Below are 21,694 nucleotides of genomic sequence, written 5' to 3' on the forward strand. Positions count from 1 at the left end.
GCGCCTGGGTGGCTCAGTGGGTTAAAGCCTCTGCCTTCGGCTCAGGTCATGATCCCGGGATCCTGGGATCGAGCCCCACATCAGGCTCTCAACTAAGCAGGGAACCTGCTTCCTCCTCTTTCTCTGCCTGCCTCTCTGCCTACTTGTGATCTTTCTCTGTCAAATAAATAAATAAAATCTTTAAAGGAGAAAAAAGAAAGAAACTGGGGTTCAAAGTCAGTTGAGAGACCCCCATAGCATGGTGGTTGGGATGGACGCTGGACCTAGAATACTTGGGAGAAACCAGTATCTGCTACTTAATGAATGCTGGGCAACCCCAGGCAAGTTACGCGACCTCTCTGTGCATTAGTTTCCACGTCCTCTATAATATGAGAAGTAGCGGGGTGGGACGTGGCTGCTGCCTACCTCTATAGTTGTGGTGAGGATTAAATGAGTCAATGCACATGAAATATTTAGAATGCTGTTCAGCCTAGCAAGTACTCGGAACGCTGCTGTTCACAACCCATGCACCTTCTATCCTACCCACTGGACTCCCTGCCATCTGGATCCTAGGGCTTGACCTCTCCACCATGCTGATACTACTTAATGAAACCAAGTGACTGGGGTTCAGGCCGTGACTCTGGAAACAGCAGAAAGTGAGTGCTATGCCCCTGAAATCCATCCTGCACAAGCCCGCCTTCCCTCCCCACTGCGCGGCTGACACTCCCTGATTAAAACCCAGGGCAAGCCGAGAGACAGAGCACGCTATCCCTTTTATGAAAATCCGGCAAGCGGGTGTAAAATGAAGATAACCACCCCCTGCCCCTGCTCAGAGGCGTAAGATTCTTAATTATCTGAAGCCCAGAGAAACGGCAGGGCTGGGATTGTTCGGAGACGGCAGGAGAGCCCAGGCAGGCGAGCACGGGCTGCTGAGTTAGGAAAAGCTAATGGTGTGATTCAGTGCCTGGAATTAAAGGTGAGAACAGGAGTCTGAGCTTGGCGACAGTCCAGGTGGGACAGGCGAGAGGGAGTGGTAGGGACCCAGGGCAGCGGCAGAGGGACAGAGGGACGGGAGGTGGGTTACGGAGGATCACGGAGAGAACAAAGGGGACTCCAGGCTTTACCTCCCGGACATTTGCTACCTATTACAGGGGTGTGTTTGTGATACGATGGGGTTTACTGACTCATTCACATGAAGCTCATAAAATCACCAAACTTCATGTGGGAGAGCTCCAGCTGCCATGTAGCAATCTGTAAACCAGAGGAGACGCTGAGGAAGGTGGAGAAGATAAGTTGCCCCCCAAGGTCCACTCATAGCCCTTCCCCAAGCCTGACCTTGTGGCTCTTAGTCAAGGCGAATAGGGGGTTGCCCTAGGGAGCCTGGATGACCCAGTGGGTTAAGCTGCTGCCTTCGGCTCAGGTCATGATCCCAGCATCCTGGGATCAAGTCCTGCATCGGGCTCCTTGCTGGGCAGGGAGCCTGCTTCTCTCTCCGCCTCTGCCTGCCTCTCTACCTGCTTGTGTGCTCACGCTCTCTCTTTCTGACAAATAAATAAAATAAATTAAATCTTTAAAAAAAAAATAGGGGGTTGCCCTGATTCGTCCTTTCATTAGTAGGTACTTTTCATAGATGGTGTGATCACGTGTGCTCAGGGCTGGCCCGCTGGAAGGGCTCACTGAATGTTGACTGCTGTGCCCCCTGAGAACCTTGTAGAGCACTGCCAAGAATTCCTGGGAGGTTGACTTGCAAACCTGGCCATCTATCTAAGTTAGAGCTCATCATTTTGGGTTCCAAATAAATTGCTTCTCTCCAGAGAAAGAGTGTGGAAAAGTTCTGATGGAGTCTGGTTCACTGAGCCTCCCTCAGTAAAATCCTTTCCATTTCCACCACACTTAATTCAAGATGGCGGAACAAGACAAAACCCAACGTGGGATTGCACAATTGTGGGATTGTGGGCATCCAACGAGGAGTTTGTCCTCACATTCTAGAAGTGCTGGGCAAAGAAGAGAGGGAATAAAGAGTAAACAGCAGCTCTTCTATGCTCTGTCATGTGCCCAAGGTCATCCACTGAGGACACAGGAGAGCCAGGACAACCCCTGACTCTACTTCTCCTGAATCCATGCTAGTTCCCCGAGGATTAGGTGAATCTCACTCTTCTACTTCCTCACCATCCTGGCGAGAAGAGAGGTTGAACCAGCAAGACAAGAACATGGAAGTCCATGAAAGAAAAATGTTAAACATTGGGGGTGTTGGGGCAGCAGCCATTGGGCCCATTCATAAAACAATCAATACAGCGGGAGACAGTAAAAGTGAGAAGACACTGGCAACCGTGAAATGTGGTCTGACTCCCATGGTCTCCATAGGAGCCGATGGGTATTAACTTGATTACTTTGGAGCAGGTGTGACAAAACCAATCTCATCCTGGTTATTACAGCTACAATCCTTGGGACAGTTTCAGTCAACGGCTGTCACCTTCCTGTCACTCAGAGCTTCCCCGCCTGAGCCTGAAAATGCTTAGTATGGTCTGAAATTCTGTTTCCCTCTTACACTGTGCCAGGGGCCCTCGTGTGTGTGTGTGTGTGTGTGTGTGTGTGTGTGTGTGTGTGTGTGTAGGGAAGTTGTTGGGAAAGGATGGAATGTGCATATTCTGCAAATATTAATTGCCCTAATAAATGCTAAGCCCTATTCAAGAGGCTGAGAAGATGGAACAGTGAGGAAGATGAAAAGGTTCCTACCCTTGTGGTGTATACTCCGTAAAGGATTTCCATCCTTCCTCCCCACCCCCGTTCCTCCCTTATCTCATTCACTCACTGAATCGATACTCTGGGATCACTGACTCCTAGCTCAGCTTCTGATTAGCTAATGCAACCGTGGGCAAATTTTTTAACCTCCGATTTTCTCTTTTCTAATAGGGACGAGAGAATAGGAGCCCTATAGCTGTGTGAAGGCCTGGCTCCGAGAAAGAGACAGGAAACTGAATTCAAGAATGGCCCCCACCTGGCCTGCTAGCCCTGTTCAGGTCTGCGTGGGCAGTGATCTCCATCCTGTGGTCCCTGGGTCCATCGCACACCTCGGAGATTGATAAGGTGGGTACACTTCCAGGCTGGGCCTGGTGGGGGAGCTGTTCAGTAGATCCCACTATTGTCTACAGGCTCCTAACAAGTCTCCCCATTCCCTGGGGGCCCGGGAGCGGGTCCCTCCCCTGGAGAATGGCACTGAGCCCCCTCTTAGGTCCTGACTACACTGACATCCTTCTGTATCCTTTGAATAACTTGGTTTATTCCAGTATCTACTGAGGCATGGGTGGTACAGTGGTGAGCCTAGCTGCTTTCAATTTATCCTAGGTGGGCACGATGGGGAAATTCAGTGAGTCAAGAATGTCAGGCCATGCTTGGCCCAGAGCTGGACCCTACACGCTAGTCGTTCTTGTCATTGCGTGCTCATGTGCCAGGCTTGGGCCAGATGCTGGGGATAGTGAGCATGCGCACAATCACACGGGATGCAAAGGTCAGTAAATGCAAAGTGACGGCCATTATTCCTGCAGTCCCAAGAGCAACCTTTGCTCCCTCTTGAGCACCTGGGGGCCTGAAGGGAACTCAGAGGTTCTCCGTCTTTTCTTTTCTTTTTTTAAGACAGAGAGCTCACCTGAGAGCAGAAATTGGTAGAGGGAGAGACAGAATCTTTTTTTTTTTTTTTAAAGATTTTATTTATTTGAGGTGGGGGGGGCAAAATCACACTCCCCGCTGAGCAGGGCAGCCAATATTGAGCTCAATTCCAGGACTCTGAGGTTATGACCTGAGCCAAAGGTGGATGCTTAACTGACTGGGCCACCCAGGTGCCCCAATTAAAGGTTATATGTTAAGTAATAGAAGAACAGTCATAAAACTATCTGTCAAAATTAATAAAGACCATTACTATTAGCATAGGTCATTTTTATGAATGGGGATTAAAGGTAGAAAGGAGGAAGACAGACTTAATTTGCATGTACCGGCACACCTCGAGATCCCGCATTTTTTAAAAATGGAAGGTTCCGGGCTTCGGTGGAAGAAGTCGGTGCAGATGTGGCTGTACTAGCAAGAAAACTGGAATGAGAAGTGGAGCCGTAAGACAGGACTGAACTGCTACCATGTCTTGATAAAACTTTCAACAGATAAGGAGCTGCTTCTCGCGGACGAGCAAAGACGGGATCAGGACTGACTCCAGTCCTCAAGGAGCATCACAGGCAGCAGAGAAATTGTTCTTGAAAAGAAGAATCCATCCATGCAGCAGACTTCACTGTCTGCCAAAAAACTCACCTGACTCACTTTATAGCGAGTTCTGCTTGACTGCAGGGACCCGGAACCGAACCCACAATACCTCTAAGGCACACCTGTATTATTTAGAGACTGTGATTATCCCCAACTCTCTTGCTGCCACTGAACTATCAACCATTCCATACTTCTTGGGTTTTCCCTTTGCCCGGGGTCCATCCAGAAGGAGGGTCTGCACGGAGATGTCAGCATTGCCCCATCCTATGCGTGGATCCTGGCTGTTTCTCTCTACTCGTTTCCATGGGGTGACTCGACCCATTACTAGCCTCTCTGAGGGCTGTCCCCGAGAATCTGTGTCTAGTTCTGTGGTGTCCCGCGCAAAGACCCAGAACTTTCCGCCACTCCTCTGTACTTGGGTGATCCACAGGCACCTGAAACTCCTGCTCGGTCCTGGCTATCTTGGGGGTTGGAATCACTGACTTAGTCAAACACCTGGTCTTAGTCAATGCTTCTCCCACACAACCAATCCTTCCTCAAGTTCTTTTGAAAAACGAAAACCCGAAAACCCCCAAAAACCAAAAAACAGAAAACTCACGAGGAGGAAGGGATTGTTTCTCCACATTCATGTATGTATTAGTTTCGCTTATCCCCAGATCAAAGGGAAGGTGTTTTTTATTCGTATTTTTATTGCATAACGGGCCTCAGTGAAATCAGTGAAAGAAAGAATGGAATATGTACCTTCCAGCGCCCACCCAGAAGGTGTGATGCTGCTGCTTTTTCCAGTGCCGGTGACCCCAGGAGAGGTATTATCATTTTCCCCCATTTCACAAGTCAGGGAAATGAAGCTCAGAGAGAACCTGCCCCCAACTCTCCCAACTTTCTTGGATCTCTTAACTCTCTGAACCCAGAGGCTGTGCTCTTAACGACACTGACACACGTACCACCACTGGGTCCCCGTGTCTGCCTATCTCTCTTCCCTTTTCTCTTCTCAGAAACAAACATAGAAGCAGCTTGGGCTCTTGGAGTCTTTGAGTCAGACCGGCTTGAATTCAATCCCAACTTCAAGGTCTTGTTTAAAAATGAAGGCTCTTTGGGGCACGTGGGTGGGTCTGGTCAGTTGAGCCTCCAGCTCTTGGTTTCAGCTCAGCTCATGATCTTGGGGTTGTGAGATGGAGCCCTGCACTGGGCTTTGCGCTCAGCACCAAGACTGCTTAAGACTCTCCCTCTTTCTCCCTCTGCCCCTCCCCGCTCATGTTCAACACCCCCCCCCCAAGTAAATCATCAATCAATCAGTCATAAAATGGAAGACTCTGATACCCATTCCTCTAGGCAGTTATATATACATAAAGCCTTTATCCCAGCGCCTGGCCCCGGTAGCTTCTCTGGGGGTCCTCCCCTCCCCGCCACTTCCTTTTCTCGGCCACCAACCCGAGGCACTCACATAAACCTGAGCTCAGACTCCCGGCGGACCAAGACTTCCCGGAGGCGCTGAATTTTCGCCATCTCCAGCTCTATCTCCTCGGGCATCATGGTTGTCTCTGCCATGGAGATGATGTCCAGCTGATCTGCGCAGGAGACACGAAACGTGGGTGTCAAGAACCCAAGGCCACCCGGTTTCTGAGGACCATCCTTGTCCTCGGTCCAGGGAGCAGCCTAGCCCCAGCTCCCTGGGCGCACCCCGAGGGCATCCAGATGGCCCTCTGAGCCACACCTGTGCATTTAGGAGTCAAACCTTTGGAAACCAGAAAACACGCTTTCCATGGGAATCCTGTTAGGATGGCACGGGGAGGCTCAGATGGGCTCACCAAACCTGCTCGCGGGTATCTGTGTGGCTTTACGGTCCCTGACTGGTCCCAGCTCCTGAGCCTCTCTTTGTCCCTTGTCCCAGCTTCAAGGCCAAGGGCAACTTCAGGCAGAAAATCATTTTATTATCATTCTTTTACAGCAATACTAGTATCTTACAGGAATACTAAGTAAGGTAAGGAATAGTAATAGGAAGAATACGAGTTTGTTGTAGAAAATTCAGGTCATACAGTTAGGCAAAATAAAGGAATGAAGGAAAAAGTCATCCATACCCCCACTAAGAGAACCCCAGAGAGAATCACAATCTACATGTTGATGGAAATTCTTCCTGCCTCATATTTATTTGATGTACATTCTTCCCATATATATATGTACATATATATATGATCATTTATTTTATTTTTAAGAAGATTTTACTTATTTGACAGACAGAGATCACAAGTAGGCAGAGAGACAGACAGGGGGTGGGGGAAGCAGGCTCTCCGCTGAGCAGAGAGCCCGATGCAGGGCTCGATCCCAGGATCCTGAGATCATGACCTGAGCCGAAGGCAGAGGCTTTAACCCACTGAGCCACCCAGGCGCCCGTATATATGATAATTTATATAATTAGAATAACTGTATATTAGAATAACTATATATCATATAACTATATATGATAATTTATATGATTAGAATAACTAGATGATTTTATATTATATATGCGGTATGCATATTTAGGGTAATACATCTGGGTTTTTTACACGCTTTCCTGTGGGACAGAACGGAATTTCATTGCAAATGAATTTTGCATTTCATTACAAATGAAGCTTCCAAATGGAATAGTACTCAGCCACGAGGAAGGAGGATATCCTTTGGGACAACATGGATGGATCTTGAACACCTTATGCTAAGTGAGGAAAGGGAGACAAAGACAAATACTGTACGGCTCTGCTTCCCTGTGGAAGCTAAAAAGTCAGACTTGTAGAAAACAGTACCACGGTGGTTACCAGGGGATGGGAGGGCGGATACAATTGATGTAGTTTAAGATTTCTTAAGGGTACAAACTTGCAATACGGAGTAAATACACATCCTTTTTTTAAAAGATTTTATTTTTTTTATTTGAGAGAGAGACAGAGATAGTGTTATGAGAGAGCATGAGTGGAGAGGAGCGGGAGAGAAGCAGTTGAGGTCATGATCTCATGGTCTCCCTTCCCGCTGAGCAGGGAGCCTGATGCGGAGCTCGATCCCAGGACCCTGGGATCCTGGCCTGAGCTGAAGGCAGACGCTCAACCGACTGAGCCACCCAGATGCCCCAACAGCCATAACTTAAAAAAAAAAAAAGAAAACTGGAAAAATGTATGCTACAATGTTAGAGTAGTTAAAAATGTCCACAGACACCCACACCCTTGTATATCTGTATTTCCACCATTACCCATGTCCAGTTCCATAGAAAGCTAGGGGCTCACACTTTATTACCTGTTCTTTTCACATAACCTATCGGGAGCATTTCCCCACATCCTTGGATGGTCCCCCCCCGCCCCCCACAGCAGTGGGAAAGGTGGCGTGGTCTTCTATTTGTGGCTGTATCGTGAATCACTCCACCAGCCCCCGGACGTTTAGGTTGTTTTCCATTTCCCCCACCATAATCAGCCCTGTGACGAGCATCCTCAACGCTCAGTCCTTGCGTGCATCTCAGGGGTGACTTTAGGCCACGTTGCCGGTGTGAATGGCTGGTTTTAAAGGCTGCAGTATCCCAAGATCTTTCACAGAGAAAAACAGATAGAGAGGGGGACATAACATTGCTCTAACGGAGGCCGACTGCACACGACCCACATCTTTCTCTCTCCTTCTATGCCCAGCACCTTCTGCTGCCTGCCGTCTGTCTTTTTCCTTACCTCCAAGTCGAAGGTTTGGAAAGCTGCCCTCTCTCTACCTGTCTCCCTCCTACGACCTGAAGCCCTGACCCCTGATCTGGACCCCTGACCTAGGGCCTGGGGATTTGTGATTTGCAGATTTCCCTTAAGTTGAGTATTTCCGGCTTGCATCTCGAACCGTTGCCCGCTGCCAGAAGCCCACACGGCTGCTTTCTCATCTGTGGGAAACTCCTGACCCTCGGTTCTCCACTGGATACCAGGTTTGGGGTAAATTGCCTTCCCTCATGTGCCCCCTAACACGTCTGTTCCATAAGCCTCCCCTCCACCCCTCAGAACTCTCCGTCTTGCTGAGGAAGCAGGAGGAAGGCCATGACCTACCAGTGATTCTGACCTTGAAACGAATGACCTCGCCAATGCTCTCGGAGGTATTTTGTAATTTGTAAGAGAGAAACCAAGGGGCAAGACCAAGAAATGAGTCAGGGCAAAGAAACTGTGGTATGGCCACCCTGGGCCCGCTGGAGATCCTGTCTCCACTCGGCTCGGCCCCTCAGAGGAACATCTGCTTCTCTTTATACTTTCTGAGAACTCCCGGGTTTTCCAGCATGGACAAGGCGCGGTGTTGAGCCGGGAGGAGGGCCGAGTGTCTAGATGGGTGGTGGGGAGGTGGGCAGATGGAGGACATGCGAAATCGGGGTTATTCTCTAGACCCTTCCCACAGCCCTCCAAGCATGGCATGTCCTGAAGACGAGCCTGCGGTCAGGCTGGGCTGGGGGTGGAAACGGGGGTGGAAGTGGAGACAGGGAGAAGGAAAGGGGTAAGAGTCAGAAAGAAGAGGGAGAAGGAAGGGGATCAGAGCTGTCTCAGATGTCCAAGGAGGAATTTTAGGAGTTGTCCATGTGACATGCTGAGTCAGGACCTCAAGGCTCCCGGAATCAGATCTGGGGACTTATTGTGGCCACCCCTCCCTGAGACCGGATGGCTTCCGGGGCTGGGGCACTGAGGGCCGACCTGAGGAAAGAGGGAAGAGGGAAGACACAGGATAAAAGCAGTAAGGTTTATTGAGCATTACTGTGTGCCCAGCTCCAGTCAGGCTGGAGGGCCATGTTGAAGGAGCATGGACTCTGGGCACAGGGCAATAGAGGGTTGTAAGGACCAGGGGTGGGGTGGGGGGTGCATTCAGGTGGCTCGGTTTTGAGTCCCAGCTCTGCCCCTCACTCCCTGTGTGGCCCTAGAGAGTTAGTTGACATCTCGTGACTCAGTTTCCCCCTGAGTCATGTGAGGACACCAGAGGGCAGTTGCGAGGATGAAATTAACGGAGGCCGGTCAGCCTCCATGTGTGGTTACCATGCCCTTGGCCATCACCACCAGCCCGCTCTGCCCTGCTCTCTCTTTTAGTCCTCACCATACACCAGCAGGATCAAGATGTTCTCTGTGGAACAAAGAGGGAAACAGAGGCTCAGAGGTGGCAAGGGAAGGAGCTGAGCCCTCAACTACCTCCAAACGCAGGTACTTCACCCCATCACCGCTGCCCTTTGTGCAAGCAGATGTTTTAAGACCACCTCCTGCTGTCCATCCTCATCTTAGAGTCAAGGTCAGTGTCTTAGTTTCCCAGGGCTGCTGGAACAGATCAACAAAATTTGGTTGGCTCAAAGCAACGGGAATTTATTTTTTCTGAGTCCTGGAGGCCAGTAGTCCCAAATCAAGGTGTCAGCAGGGCTGTGTTCTCTCCAAAGGCTCTGCCGAGGGTCCCTCCCTGCCGCTTCCAGACCCTGGTAGCTCCTGGCCATCCGTGGCCTGTGGCAGGATTGCTGTAACCTCTGCCCTCCATGTTCACGGGCCATCTTCCCTGTGGCTCTGCATGTCCCTTCTGGGTCTTTTTCTGTAAAGACCCTATTTTCAAATAAGGTCACATTCTGAGGTTCTGGGCGGATGTGAATTGGGGGAGGGCACTATTTAACCCAGCACAGGGATGAACGGCCATGGGCTTGCAAGTTCCCTGAAGGCCACGTCCCCTCTTGGGGAGCCTTGATCACTGCTCCTGGAGCCAGCCCTCGCTGGAAGCAGCCGGGGTGCCAGGAAGCAGCCAGGAGGAGGGGCAGAGGTAGAGATCCGTGGTCTGAGGCCAGTGATAGCTGCGTGACCTTGAATGAGTTCTTTACCTCTTAGCATCTCTTCCTGCCTTTTCCAGTAGCTACCATGTTCTATGCTGTGCTGAGGCTTTATATGATCTCACTCCATCCCTATTTTATACCTGATGAATCAGAGGCTTCGAGAAGGAAGGGACTTGGCCAACATCACACAATCAGAACATTGCAGAGACAGAATGCAAACCCAGGGCTCAATCTCTCTCTCTGTCTCAAGCACATCATATAGCCTCTGGGCCAGGGCTAAAGACATTTGTGGTTGGGAAAGTGTGTCATTAACCACCCTGCAGAGATAAGTATCCTCATTTCTCACTTGTGGTTCAGATGCGCAGTCTGATTTCCATGGACAGAGGTTGAAAATGGCCACGTACCCCGGGGCAAAATGTGGGACAAAGACTTACTCACACCCCATGGATTGGCATTTTACCTCCCTCCTCGAGGGAGGATGGAGGAAATGGCTCAGCCAGTCTCCAGGTGCTGAGAGGAACATTCAGCCTTGACCTGGGGCCGAGAATAGGGCTGATACCTCTGTTGAAAAGTCTCACTCCTGAGTGCTTTCCTTCTCCTGGAGAAAGGAGCAGGCACTGTGCTGGGCTCACAATAAGCCTCATGTCAGTTAATCTTCACAGCATCCTGGGTGAGGGATTAGTAACTATGGTCATGGGCCAAAACTGGCCCCCTCCCTGATATTGCAAATAAAGTTTTATTGAAGCATTGGCCATGCTCATTCATTTACATATTATTTATGGCCACTTCCACTTTACAAGTACAGAATGCTAGAGTTTTAACAGCGACAGAGGCCACATGGTCCATAAAACCTCAAATATTTGCTGTCTGGCCCTTTATAGAAAAACACCTGCCCTAGAGGGTAGATACTATAATTTCCTGCTTAAAGATTAAAAAAAAAAAAAGATTTACCCAGTAACAAAAAGAGCTAACATTGATTGAATATTTATTGGATTTTAGGATCAAATCACCTTATTTGATTCTCAAAATAGCCCTACTTAATAGCACCCCCATTTCACAGACAAGCAAGCTGAAGCTCAAGAAAAGGAATAAAGGGTGCCTGGGTGGCTCAGTGGGTTAAGCCTCTGCCTTCGGCTCAGGTCATGATCTCATGGTCCTAGGATCAAGCCCCACATCGGGTTCTCTGCTCAGCAGGGAGCCTGCTTCTCTCTGATGCTTCTCTGCCTACTTGTGATCTCTCTTTCTGTCAAATAAATAAATAAAATATTTTAGAAAAAAAAAAAGAAAAGGAATAAGAAGAGCTGAAATTTCCAGTCAGATGTGTCCTACTCCAGAGCCCTTGTCGTAATAATCACATTCATTTAAGAACTACCTCCCCACTTAAGAACTATCATCATCATCTTGACAAGAGAGAAAATTGAGCATATGGGGAGTCGCTGTTCTCAAGTGTTAGCAGGCGTGGTGATTATCTGAGTAGCTTGTTAAAAAGGCGGATTCTCTGCTTCTACCCCGAGAGGTTCCCCCCAGGGATTAGGCTAAAACAGGGCTGGGGAGTCATGTCCAGGGAACTTCCGTAGAAAGCCTCCAGGCCAGACCCTGAGAAACGCTGGTATAGGTTTTAAATAAATGAGCGTCACACACAGTCGGTTGCTTTTCAGTCTGAACTTGCAAACAGAGCTGGCGTGATGGGAACCTTCCCGGCAACATTTCCCAGCTAGAGGGCAGGCATCCAACAGCTGCCGATGAGCGTGTCCAGGAGGACAAATCCTGGAAGAAGATGGACAAGCAGGGCGCCTGGGTGGCTCAGTGGGTTAGGCATCTGGCTTCAGCTCAGGTCATGAGCCCAGGGTCCTGGGATCGAGTCCTGCATTGAGTCCCACTCCCTGCTCAGCAGGAAGTCTGCTTCTCCCTCTGCCTATCCACCACCCACCCCCCAACTCATGCTCTCATCTCTGTCTCTCTCTCTCAGACAGATAAATAAAATCTTAAAGGAAAAAAAATGACAGAGACGCTAGAGAAGACGTGCCCATGAGTCTCCAGGACTGCTGTATAGAGAGAGCGCCAAGCACTAAACCAAGGAGGTCCCCAGGGCTCCAACTGGGACTGCCGTCACTGAGCTCCCGGGAGCTGAGTCACTTCTGGGGGATGAGGCAGCTAAATCCATCTTTTTATCCCCAAATGCCACATCAGGGAAACGCATGGCTCACAAGCCCTGCAGCGCCAGCTAATAAGAGCTGAGCACTGGGCATGACTGAGATGCACCTGCATGTCTCACCATATACCTCGAAAATTGAAAGCAGTCCAGGGATGGGGTGGGAGCAGTGGTGGTGGTCGTAGATGAAAGCGGGCCATCTCCTAGAAGCTTGAGATTTAAATGTGGGCAAGGAAGGGTAAAGCCATGCCAGGGAACAGAGAAGCCTTCCCTATAGTCTCTTTTCCAACCATGGGTCCAAACAGGACTTTAAACTCAGCATCCCCCAGACCATCCCCTACTTCTTTCTGCTTTGTAACTTTCATGCACCTGGTACCATATGCTAGCACTATTACCCTTGCTTTACAGACTGCTAAGATGTGGCTCAGAGAGATCGTAAATCATGGGCTAAAAAATCACTGAACCAGTGAGTGCCGGAGCTGGAACTCCGACCTGTGTCTGAGTTCAAAACCCACGTTGCAGATCGAAGGGCTACAGATAAGCTTTTCCAAACTGTCCATCACTGCGTGGATTTGCAATGGGCTGAATGGCTGTTCTCACCCCAACCCTCCCCTGACTCATTTCATAGGTTGAAATCCTAAACCCCAGTGTGATGGTATTAAGAGTTGGGCTCTTTGGTAGGTAATCAGCGTTAGAGAGGTCATGTGGGTGGGGCCCCATGATGGTATTAGCGTCCTTATCAGACAAGACTACGGAGCTGACTTTCTCTCTTTCGGCTTTCCCCCATGCAAGGACACAGCGAGAAGACTGCTCTCAACAAGCCAGGGAGGAGCTTTCACCAAGCACCACATCTGTGGGTGCCTTGATCTTGGACTTCCAAGCCTCCAGAACCAGGAGAAGTCAGTATTCATGGCTTAAGCCCTACAGTTTATGGAATTTTGCTAAAGCTGCCCAAGCAGAGACACAATATTATCATTTACTCAATATTTCTTTAGATTGGCTTTTTTTTTCCACTCAAATAAGCTCCTTAAAGGAAATTCGTATTGTATCCGTGAAGAATAAGTCACTATTACTTAGCATAATTGGGAAGTAGCCATAAAAATAATTCCAGTGGAAACAAACCAATGTTGTTAAATTCCGGCTAAAAGCTCAGATTGAAGCCAAATTCTTCCTTCTCAGCTAGGTGGATTAGCAAGTCCTAGAAAGTGAGTAAGTACCCAGGAGGTATTAAAGGCAAAGCTTTCTCTGGTAATCATAAATGTTGATAATTAGGGGAGGAAAAAAAATGATTTTGCAACCATGTAATTTGATGTTGTTTGATGCTAGAAGCATCTGAGTACCACTGGGGGTACCCCGGTCACCCACCCTAGAAAAGCAATCATACACTGGGATTCTAGCCCTGTGGGTTGCAAGGGTATTAGAGGTCATTCAGTCAGTCTCATAGCCCTGTCCAACAGGGTGTGACCGGACACATCAAGATTGGGTTCTGAGAGTCCCTTGACAAACAGCAGGAGGCCTACACTCCAGAGTTGTCTCTGGACAATGGAATGAGAACACAGTAAGTCACAACCATGCGTCAACTTTCTCATCCAAAGATGCATCAGTCAACTGAGTCATTATTCCAACCCAGCTCATATCATGGAAGCAATTACGTGAGTGGACATACTAATCTCAGCCCCAACAAGCATTTATGAAGTATCTAGCATCCTTAGAATGCCCTCAGAAGGACACCTGAGAGAAGGGCCTTGGGGATTGGCTGTGGGGTTGGGGGTTCAGTGTTACGAGGAGCCCCTCCCACCTAATACAACCTTTTCCATTGGTTGAATTTTTTTTAAAGATTTTATTTATTTATTTGACAGACAGAGATTACAAGCAGGCAGACAGGCAGGCAGAGAGAGAGAGAGAGGAGGAAGAAGGCTCCCTGCTGAGCAGAGAGCCTGATGTGGGGCTCGATCCCAGAACCCTGAGATCACGACCTGAGCCGAAGGCAGAAGCTCAACCCACTGAGCCACCCAGGTGCCCCTCCATTGTTTGAATTTTTAAATAAACTTCCCATTTTGGAATAATTTTAAGTTTCTAGAGAAGTTGCAAAGATATCACAGAGACTTCCCATATACCCTTCGCCTAGTTCTCCCGCCATTGCCAGCATCACCAAGACACTGATGTTGTTGCATTGCTTTTGGCTCTATTTGAATTTTAGCATAAGCAGGTATAAGTCAAGGTAGATTAAAAAAAAGAAAGAAAGAAAGAGCAAGCAAAGGAAAAGAGTTGGTGGATACAGGCACTGTGGGAGCCAGGACAGCCTTTGAAGGGGGCAAGCAAAGGGGATCGTTATGGGCATGGGCTTTGGGGTCTCAGGGTTGGCTCCTATGCTGACCTTGGTCTCATCCACTGATGACTCTGGGCCTCAGTTTCTTCATCTGCAATGCAGGAACAGTCACACCCATTTCGTAGGTAATTTGCCAAAGTGCCAGGCACATAACAAGTTCTCTCTCTAACTCCCTCTGTGATATTTGCCCTTGTTATTCCTTTAATAAGTATGCATTGGAAACCCACTTTGTGCCAGCTACTTCTCTAAGCAACGGGGATGGAACAAAACAGACAAGATCCTTGCCCTCATTGAGCTGACCTTCTAGGAAGGACCTTACATATAGGGAGGAAGGTCATTAGTATACCATCACCCAATCCCCGATGGTAGTAGATCTAGACAGATTCTAGTTCAAGTTTTGCTTCTATCGCCGAGTGTGTGATCCAGACTCACCACTTAATCCTCCTAATTTCAGTTTCCTCTTGGGTAAAATAGGTCTCCCATCTCACAGAGCTGCTGCTCAGGAGGGGACATAAGATGTGAAGTGCTTGATGCTATGCCTGGCATGATAAAGGGTGCTCGGTATCATTCTGACTACCCTCACATGTCCTTGCCCTGGAAGAAGCCAGACTGACACGGGGAAGAAGACAGGGTGAGGATCCTCAGATCTGGAGATCAACAGGTTGCATCTGGGCCATTCCTCTGTCCCTCTAGGTAAGACTTCAATCCTCCAACTCCACCTGCCCTGGAAGTAGGGTCCAGAGGGTTCCTAGCAACCCTCTGTTGAGAGCCATTCTTGGCTCACCACTGAGCGTACCCATGCATGTCTTCTGACCCATTAGTCTTAAATCCCAGGGAAATATATCTAAGCCCCATTACTATATCCTGATGCACTTCTAAGGCTCCTGGTGACACCCCTGCCTTTTATTGTCATCAATCATTCATGGAGGAAAGAAGCTCATCTCAACCCCCAAACACTGCCTTAAGGGATGCACCAAGCATCTCGCCTTCTCGCTATAACGGGAATATTATAGGAAACAGGCGGTTGCTTTTAATGAGTCATCATTTCCCAAGAAGATGCAGTAACTGCTTTTAATTCCAGCACTCCCGGCTGCTCCATTCCTCCCCGCCCCCCACCGCAGCCTGCCTCTTGAAGGAGGATGCCGCTGGGTCCTGCATGCCCCTCCCGCTGCACCAGGCCTTCCTGAATGTACTCTATACTCACAATCACCCTGCAAGGAAGGTTTTGCAGCTGAGGAAGCTGACTTGTCTCCAGACCTTGTTCTGGAGACAAGTTCTGCACCTTATGGTTCTTAGTCTCTGTTGTGACCTTGGGCTAATTGTTTAGCTTCCCTGAGTTTCTGTTTTCTCAGCCACATCTAACTTGTCCAAATGGCAAAAGTTATTGGGAGAATGCGCGCCCAGCCCTGGGGTTAAAAAACACAAGCCACAGCCAAGCCGACTTGGGTTTAAGCTCTGGCTCTGTCCCTTTCTAACTGCCAACCTTGGGCAAATGATTTAACCTCTTTAAGCCTCAGTGTCCTTATCTGTAAAATGCGGATAAGGAAGTAGAGCACGAGAACATCGAAGGCTTGCTCTGAAAAGTCAGAGACTGAAGCTATGGCAAGGGTTTAATCTCAGCCCTGCTCAGCAGCCTCCAAGCATTTTGTTTAGACCCGAGTCTCTCATCCTCACCACTACTGACATTTAGGGCCAGATCATTCTTTGCTAAGGGGGCTGTCCTATGCCCCCTTAGCAGGGGGCATGTAGGGGCAGTAGGATGTTGGCAGTGTCCCTGGCCTCCACCCACTAGACGCCAGGAGCATCCTCCCACCAACCCCAAATGTCTTCAAACATTTGCAAATAACCCCTGGGGGACAAAAGTGTCCCTGGCTGAGAATCACTGGTTTAGATCCACTTTTTCAGGAGAGCTCCTAGGAACACCTTACTTCCTGTTTGCTATACAAGGTAATATGCACAGGTTTCATAGATTAGGCTGTGGGCATCTTGGAGGTGCCATTATTGAGCCTACCACAGTCTATGTAATAGAGAAGGCCGAAGAAACCTACATGGAGGGTCCTAGTACCGGGTCATTATCATCTTTGAGGGAAGAAACTATGGTCTGTAGGGTGGGGACCTCAGTGAGGGATGTGGGACAATGAAGCAGAGAGACTGTTTTCTAGCTCACTGGCCATTGTCCATGTCACCCAGCTCAGTTCCAGCAGCCATGGCACAGTATTGTTTAGCTGATGACATGAATCAACTCAGAATGTTGGCTCTGTCCTTTATTGGCTAGTGCCCCTGGACAAGTAATTTAAATTCTTTTGAGTTTCCTCTTTCTCACTAAAGTGGGTCTAACAATACTTGCTTACAATATTAGTTCATTCCATACTATTTGCACAGTTGGTGCAGGGATTATGCAAGCTATCCATCACTTGTAAGTGAGGACAATAATAGAAACTACACAATGGTCATAGTGAGGGCTGAGTCAGAGATTTTAAGGCTAGTACATCAAAAAGACCAAGTTAGATCTTGATGAGTGTCAATTATCATTCACCGTCACCATCATCATCACCATCATCATCACCGTCATCATCACCATGACCACCATCATCACAGTCACTACCTCCATCATCACCATCACCACCACCACCACCATCACCACCATGACCATCATTATCATCATGACCATCATTATCATCATGACCATCACCGTGACCACCATCATCACAATCACTATCTCCATCATCACCATTACCACCATCATCACCACCATAACCATCACCATCATCACAATCACTACCTGCATCATCACTGTCACCATCATCGTCACCATCCCCACCATCATTGCCATCACCACAACCACACCATCCCCACCACCATCACCATCATCATCAAAAGAGACAGCACCCCACCACAGACACCATCACAGCTGGAGCTATGGGTGGCAAAGCACAGAGGAGATCAGTCCTTTGGGAGCCCCTCTCCCTTTTACCTTCTGTCCCAGAACTCTGTTCATTGGGAATACCCCACTCATACACCATCCCATCTCATGCCTTCTTAGGAAGGATGAGAAGCACCAAAAATCTTGTGCCCCACCTACATCATCCACAAAACCAACATTAAGCCTGGGGTGGAGGAGTGATACTAAGGTAATGGAAATAAATTCTTTTAAAAAAAAAAAAATTCTAGAATATCATCCTTCAAAGAATCATCTTGGAATGCTTTATGTTTCTAATAATACCAACATTCCTCGAGCCTTTTAAAACTTCTTAGACTCTTACATGACTATTAAATCCTTTCTGGAATATTGAGAGATATTAATAAACAAACTCTTTGATAATTACTTTCAAATCAGCTTATGAGCCACTGAAGAAAAGCAGTTTAGCGCATTTAAATTCATGTTTTTATATTCGCATGATCTGATTACCCACTTTATTTGCACAAGCTGGCTTGGAACGACTTTGGGTAGTTCCAAAAAATCAAACTTCTTCTCCAAGGCAAAGCTTTATCATTACTGGGCTGTTGACAAGATCTCAACACAGACTGGGACTACAGATCCAAAGGAGGATTTCTAGAAAGGTTTTCATCTGAATAATGTGTGTGTTACCATCAAGGTGGGACTTTGAAGGAGATGACACATGAGTTCTGGCAGATTATTTGACAATGTGTAATGTCATTTTTCATTACTTGGCATCCTCCCTCCAACACTTCTAAGTGACCTTCAATGAGTCACCAAACAGCTCTGTCATATTTCTCCCAGCCCCGAGTGGAAGGGCTTGGGTTGGTTTCAAAAGTCCTTTGAGACCATGTAAGAGAATCAGATATTCTTACTAATTCAGCGGGAGTTGGTAGAGATGTCAAATTTAAACTGTGGAAATTGATAACCTTGTAATAATAATAATATGATTATCTAATTAAAATTTCATAAACATGGGGTGCCTGGATGGCACAGCTGGTTAAGCATCTGACTCTTGGTTTCAGCTCCAGCTGTGATCTCAGGGTTCTGAGATCAAGCCCTGTGTCGGACTCCATGCTCAGCACAGAGTCTGCCTCAGGATTCTCTCTTCCCCTCTCCCTCTGCCCCTCCCACTCATGCTCTCTCTCTCTCTCAAATAAACAAATCTTTAGAAAATAAAAAATAAAATTGCACAGGCAACTAATATTTTCTGTAGTACTTTTCCAGGTTCATTCTATTATTCAAAGCCCATTAAAAAAAAAATCCTCCAGCCCAGCAATCTCAGAACAATTTCACGAATATAGACGATTATGAATCTATCCTGAGCTGTGATTCATGCATCTCTACTAAGACTCCCTAACACTTGCAATTTACAAACCAATTCAGAAGTAGGTGAAGGGTGAAGGTCACGCAAGGATGGCTAGAGAACCAGATGGTGCTGCTTAAAACCATGCTTGGTGGGGCTAAAATTATTGGGATCTAGAGGAAAATTAATTGCAACTGTCTAAAGTAATATTTCAGTTTTTAAAAATTGCCTAGCCTGGAAATCATGTGGCTCATTTCATCCTTCACTGGCTGGAAACTTAGGGATAAACTGCTTGGAGAATATTATTTTCATTCAGAGAATGCCAGAGAGGGGAATCACATGGGATAAACCATGTATGAATAGGGGTGATTTGGGTGTGATTCAAGGTGTCTTAGGGTCAGAGAGCCTCAGTCAAGGAAGCCAGTGCAAGGACTGCATGCGAGCATGGGTAGGCCAAGGTCAACATTCACCAACACAGAAGGCACGCTGGGATGCCAGGGGCAGAGCTGGATCATGGGAGAGGAAGGAAAGAGAAGCCAAAGTGGAGATGGAGATTCTGGATGGGAAGTCCAGCATGAGAAGTATGCCATGGCCCCACCATGGAGATCAATCACAGAGACAAGAGTTTAGGACTTTTTTTTTTAATTAAAAAAAAATTTTTTTTAATTAACTGAAATCCAGACTTTGTTCGGAGTCCCTTAGTTTTTACCTAATGTCCTTTTTCTATTCCCGATTCCATTCAGGTTACCATGACATTTAGGGTCCTCTTGGCTGTGACAGTATTCCTTGTTTTGGATGATGACCTTGACAGTTTGGAGGGGTACTCACCAGCTGTTTTAGAGAATGTCCTTCAATTGAGATTTGTCTGATTATTTCTCTGATATTTATACTGAGGCAATGGGTTCGAAAGAGGAAGACCACAGAGGGGATCAGCCATTCTCATCACCTTCTATCAAGGGCACATGTTCTCAAGATGACTTATCCATGCTGATACGGACCTTGACCACCTGGCCAAGTAGTATTTGTCAGATCCCTCCACTGGAAGGCTGTTCTTGCCCTCCGCCCCACTACCTCCCATACTGTCCTATTTGGAAGCAAGTCACCAAGCACAGCCCACATTTACAGGGTGGGAAGTTACGTACACCTCCCTGCGGGTAGACTCCGGTGTTATTTTCAAAATCGGAAGAAAAATATTCCCACGGTAAAAGATGAAGAGGATCACATGCAAATGGAGCAAAAGCCCAGAATTTCTTGTGTGTCTCCGCTTGAACTGGAGGGGTGGCATCGAGCCAGCTCCTCCCAGCAATGCTTCAAGAGATGCAAAAATTACGTCCAAGGGTCAACTTGACTTCAGAAAAACTGAAGACGCCAACAAAACAAAACTGGACACCAAAGCAAGGCAGAGGTTCAACCAGATCGTATTCTTTTCATAGGTTCTGATTTTTTTCATTCAGTTCATTCATCCTTTTTGAACACTCAGCGCTCTGTCCCCTCGAGTGGCCCTTCCTCTGTGGAGTTTTGGACAAATGACATGGCTTCCCATGTAATTGGGTGACTCTCTGTTTGTTCAACATAACTACCATACACGAGCCAATGTTCCAGAAGCTGGCCTATGGAAATGAAACCTCCTTCCTACTGGGGGAAGATGGGCAACAAGCAAGGGAGATAGATAGGATCCTTTAAGTTGGCTGGATTACATAGCGAGAAATATGTGCTTATGAGCTACCAAGCGATGGATGGGGGACCCCTTCTGACACTGGGGTCTGGGAAGGCTGCTCTGAGAAAATGACATCTGGGCTGCCATCGAATGGCCAAGAGGAGCAGGTTTGAGAAGATGGGAGGAAGGACCGCTACTGCAGACAAAGCTGTGGGTGCCGAAGCCCTCAATGGCTACAGGCTTCATATTCAAGAACAGAGAGAAGGTCCATGTTGCTGGAGCAAAATGAGAAAGGGGAGCAGCGCTGTGGGAGGCAGCTATGGGAAAAGGCCAGAGGAGGTGATGGGAAAGGGCCAGGGCTGGATTCCTGGCGGTTGACCTACAGAAGGCCGTTTCACGGGGGCAGTGAGGAGATCTGGTGGTGGTTTCCACAGTTGCTCTCTCCTGGAAGAGAGCACACAGCGGAGGGAACAGCCCAGGGGAAGCCAGCCCAGCCTCCTGCCATTGCCTCAGATTAAATGCATCACAACCCGTGCAAAGTGCTTAGCCCAGGGCCTGGTCATTGCGAGCAATCAGTAAATGCAATAAAATAAAATAAAACCAAGGCAATCATTTCAAATGCAATTAGGCACATGCCTGCTGCTTTTCCCCACTCAGCAGCAATTGGTCCTGTGGATCTTTCTGAGAGTGGGACAGCCCACAGCCCGCTGGCGTCCCATCTTCTTCCCACAGACCCGGGTCGACCGGCCTGGGGTGTGGCATTCAAATCATGAGGAGGCAGAGTGTTTTGGGGCGTACACCCAAGCGCACCCAGTGGAGTCCGAAACACCAGCCCAGTCCTCAGTTAGCCCTGGAGGGCATCCAGAAGGTTCCTTGTGAAGGCCAGCAGAATGTGGCATCCCCAAATTTGCGCCCTTGGCCTAAGAATTGTTTTGAGCTAAAGGCATTCAAGAAAAAAAGCAAACGAATGAGAAACAAAGAAAGCTCTCTGCCCTTCCCTGATTTGCCTGAAAGTAGGACGTCAGTCTGCAGAGGTGTATCCTTCCCCTCACTATCAGGAAGGGCAGAGGTTAATCACCAGAGAGAACTCTAGACCATTATCATTACCAGACAAATCTATAAAACAAACTCTGCTGAAAATTAGCCCTTCCCTGACATGAATTTCCCACGTTCATTTACCTCCCCACGATGTACTGCCTGGCAGCTCCAAGTCAAGTGACTTGTCACTTCTCTAAAAATTTATTGTTCTTTTGTCCCAATTCTAACCACTCCCATGAGCTGCTCACCATGGAGGCCGTGTGTATGTGCGATGCAC

General features: G+C 48.0%; 1 protein-coding gene and 1 long non-coding RNA gene across 2 annotated transcripts in view; one reads left to right on the forward strand and one right to left on the reverse strand.

Annotated features, from left to right (window-relative positions):
• Positions 1-21,694, reverse strand: part of BMERB1 (bMERB domain containing 1) — a 105,900-nt gene that overhangs the window by 34,128 nt on the left and 50,078 nt on the right. The window contains exon 2 of the mRNA XM_059154586.1: positions 5,672-5,795. Within this exon, the coding sequence (XP_059010569.1) occupies positions 5,672-5,795 (124 nt within the window). The remainder of the gene's footprint in view (positions 1-5,671; positions 5,796-21,694) is intronic.
• LOC131819464 (uncharacterized) lies at positions 2,915-9,393 on the forward strand. Its single transcript, XR_009349197.1, has 3 exons — positions 2,915-3,066; positions 8,025-8,153; positions 9,282-9,393. It is a non-coding gene; the product is annotated as an uncharacterized LOC131819464 (long non-coding RNA).

This window comes from Mustela lutreola, chromosome 17, assembly GCF_030435805.1.
Source record: "Mustela lutreola isolate mMusLut2 chromosome 17, mMusLut2.pri, whole genome shotgun sequence".
Classification (NCBI taxonomy): domain Eukaryota; kingdom Metazoa; phylum Chordata; class Mammalia; order Carnivora; family Mustelidae; genus Mustela; species Mustela lutreola.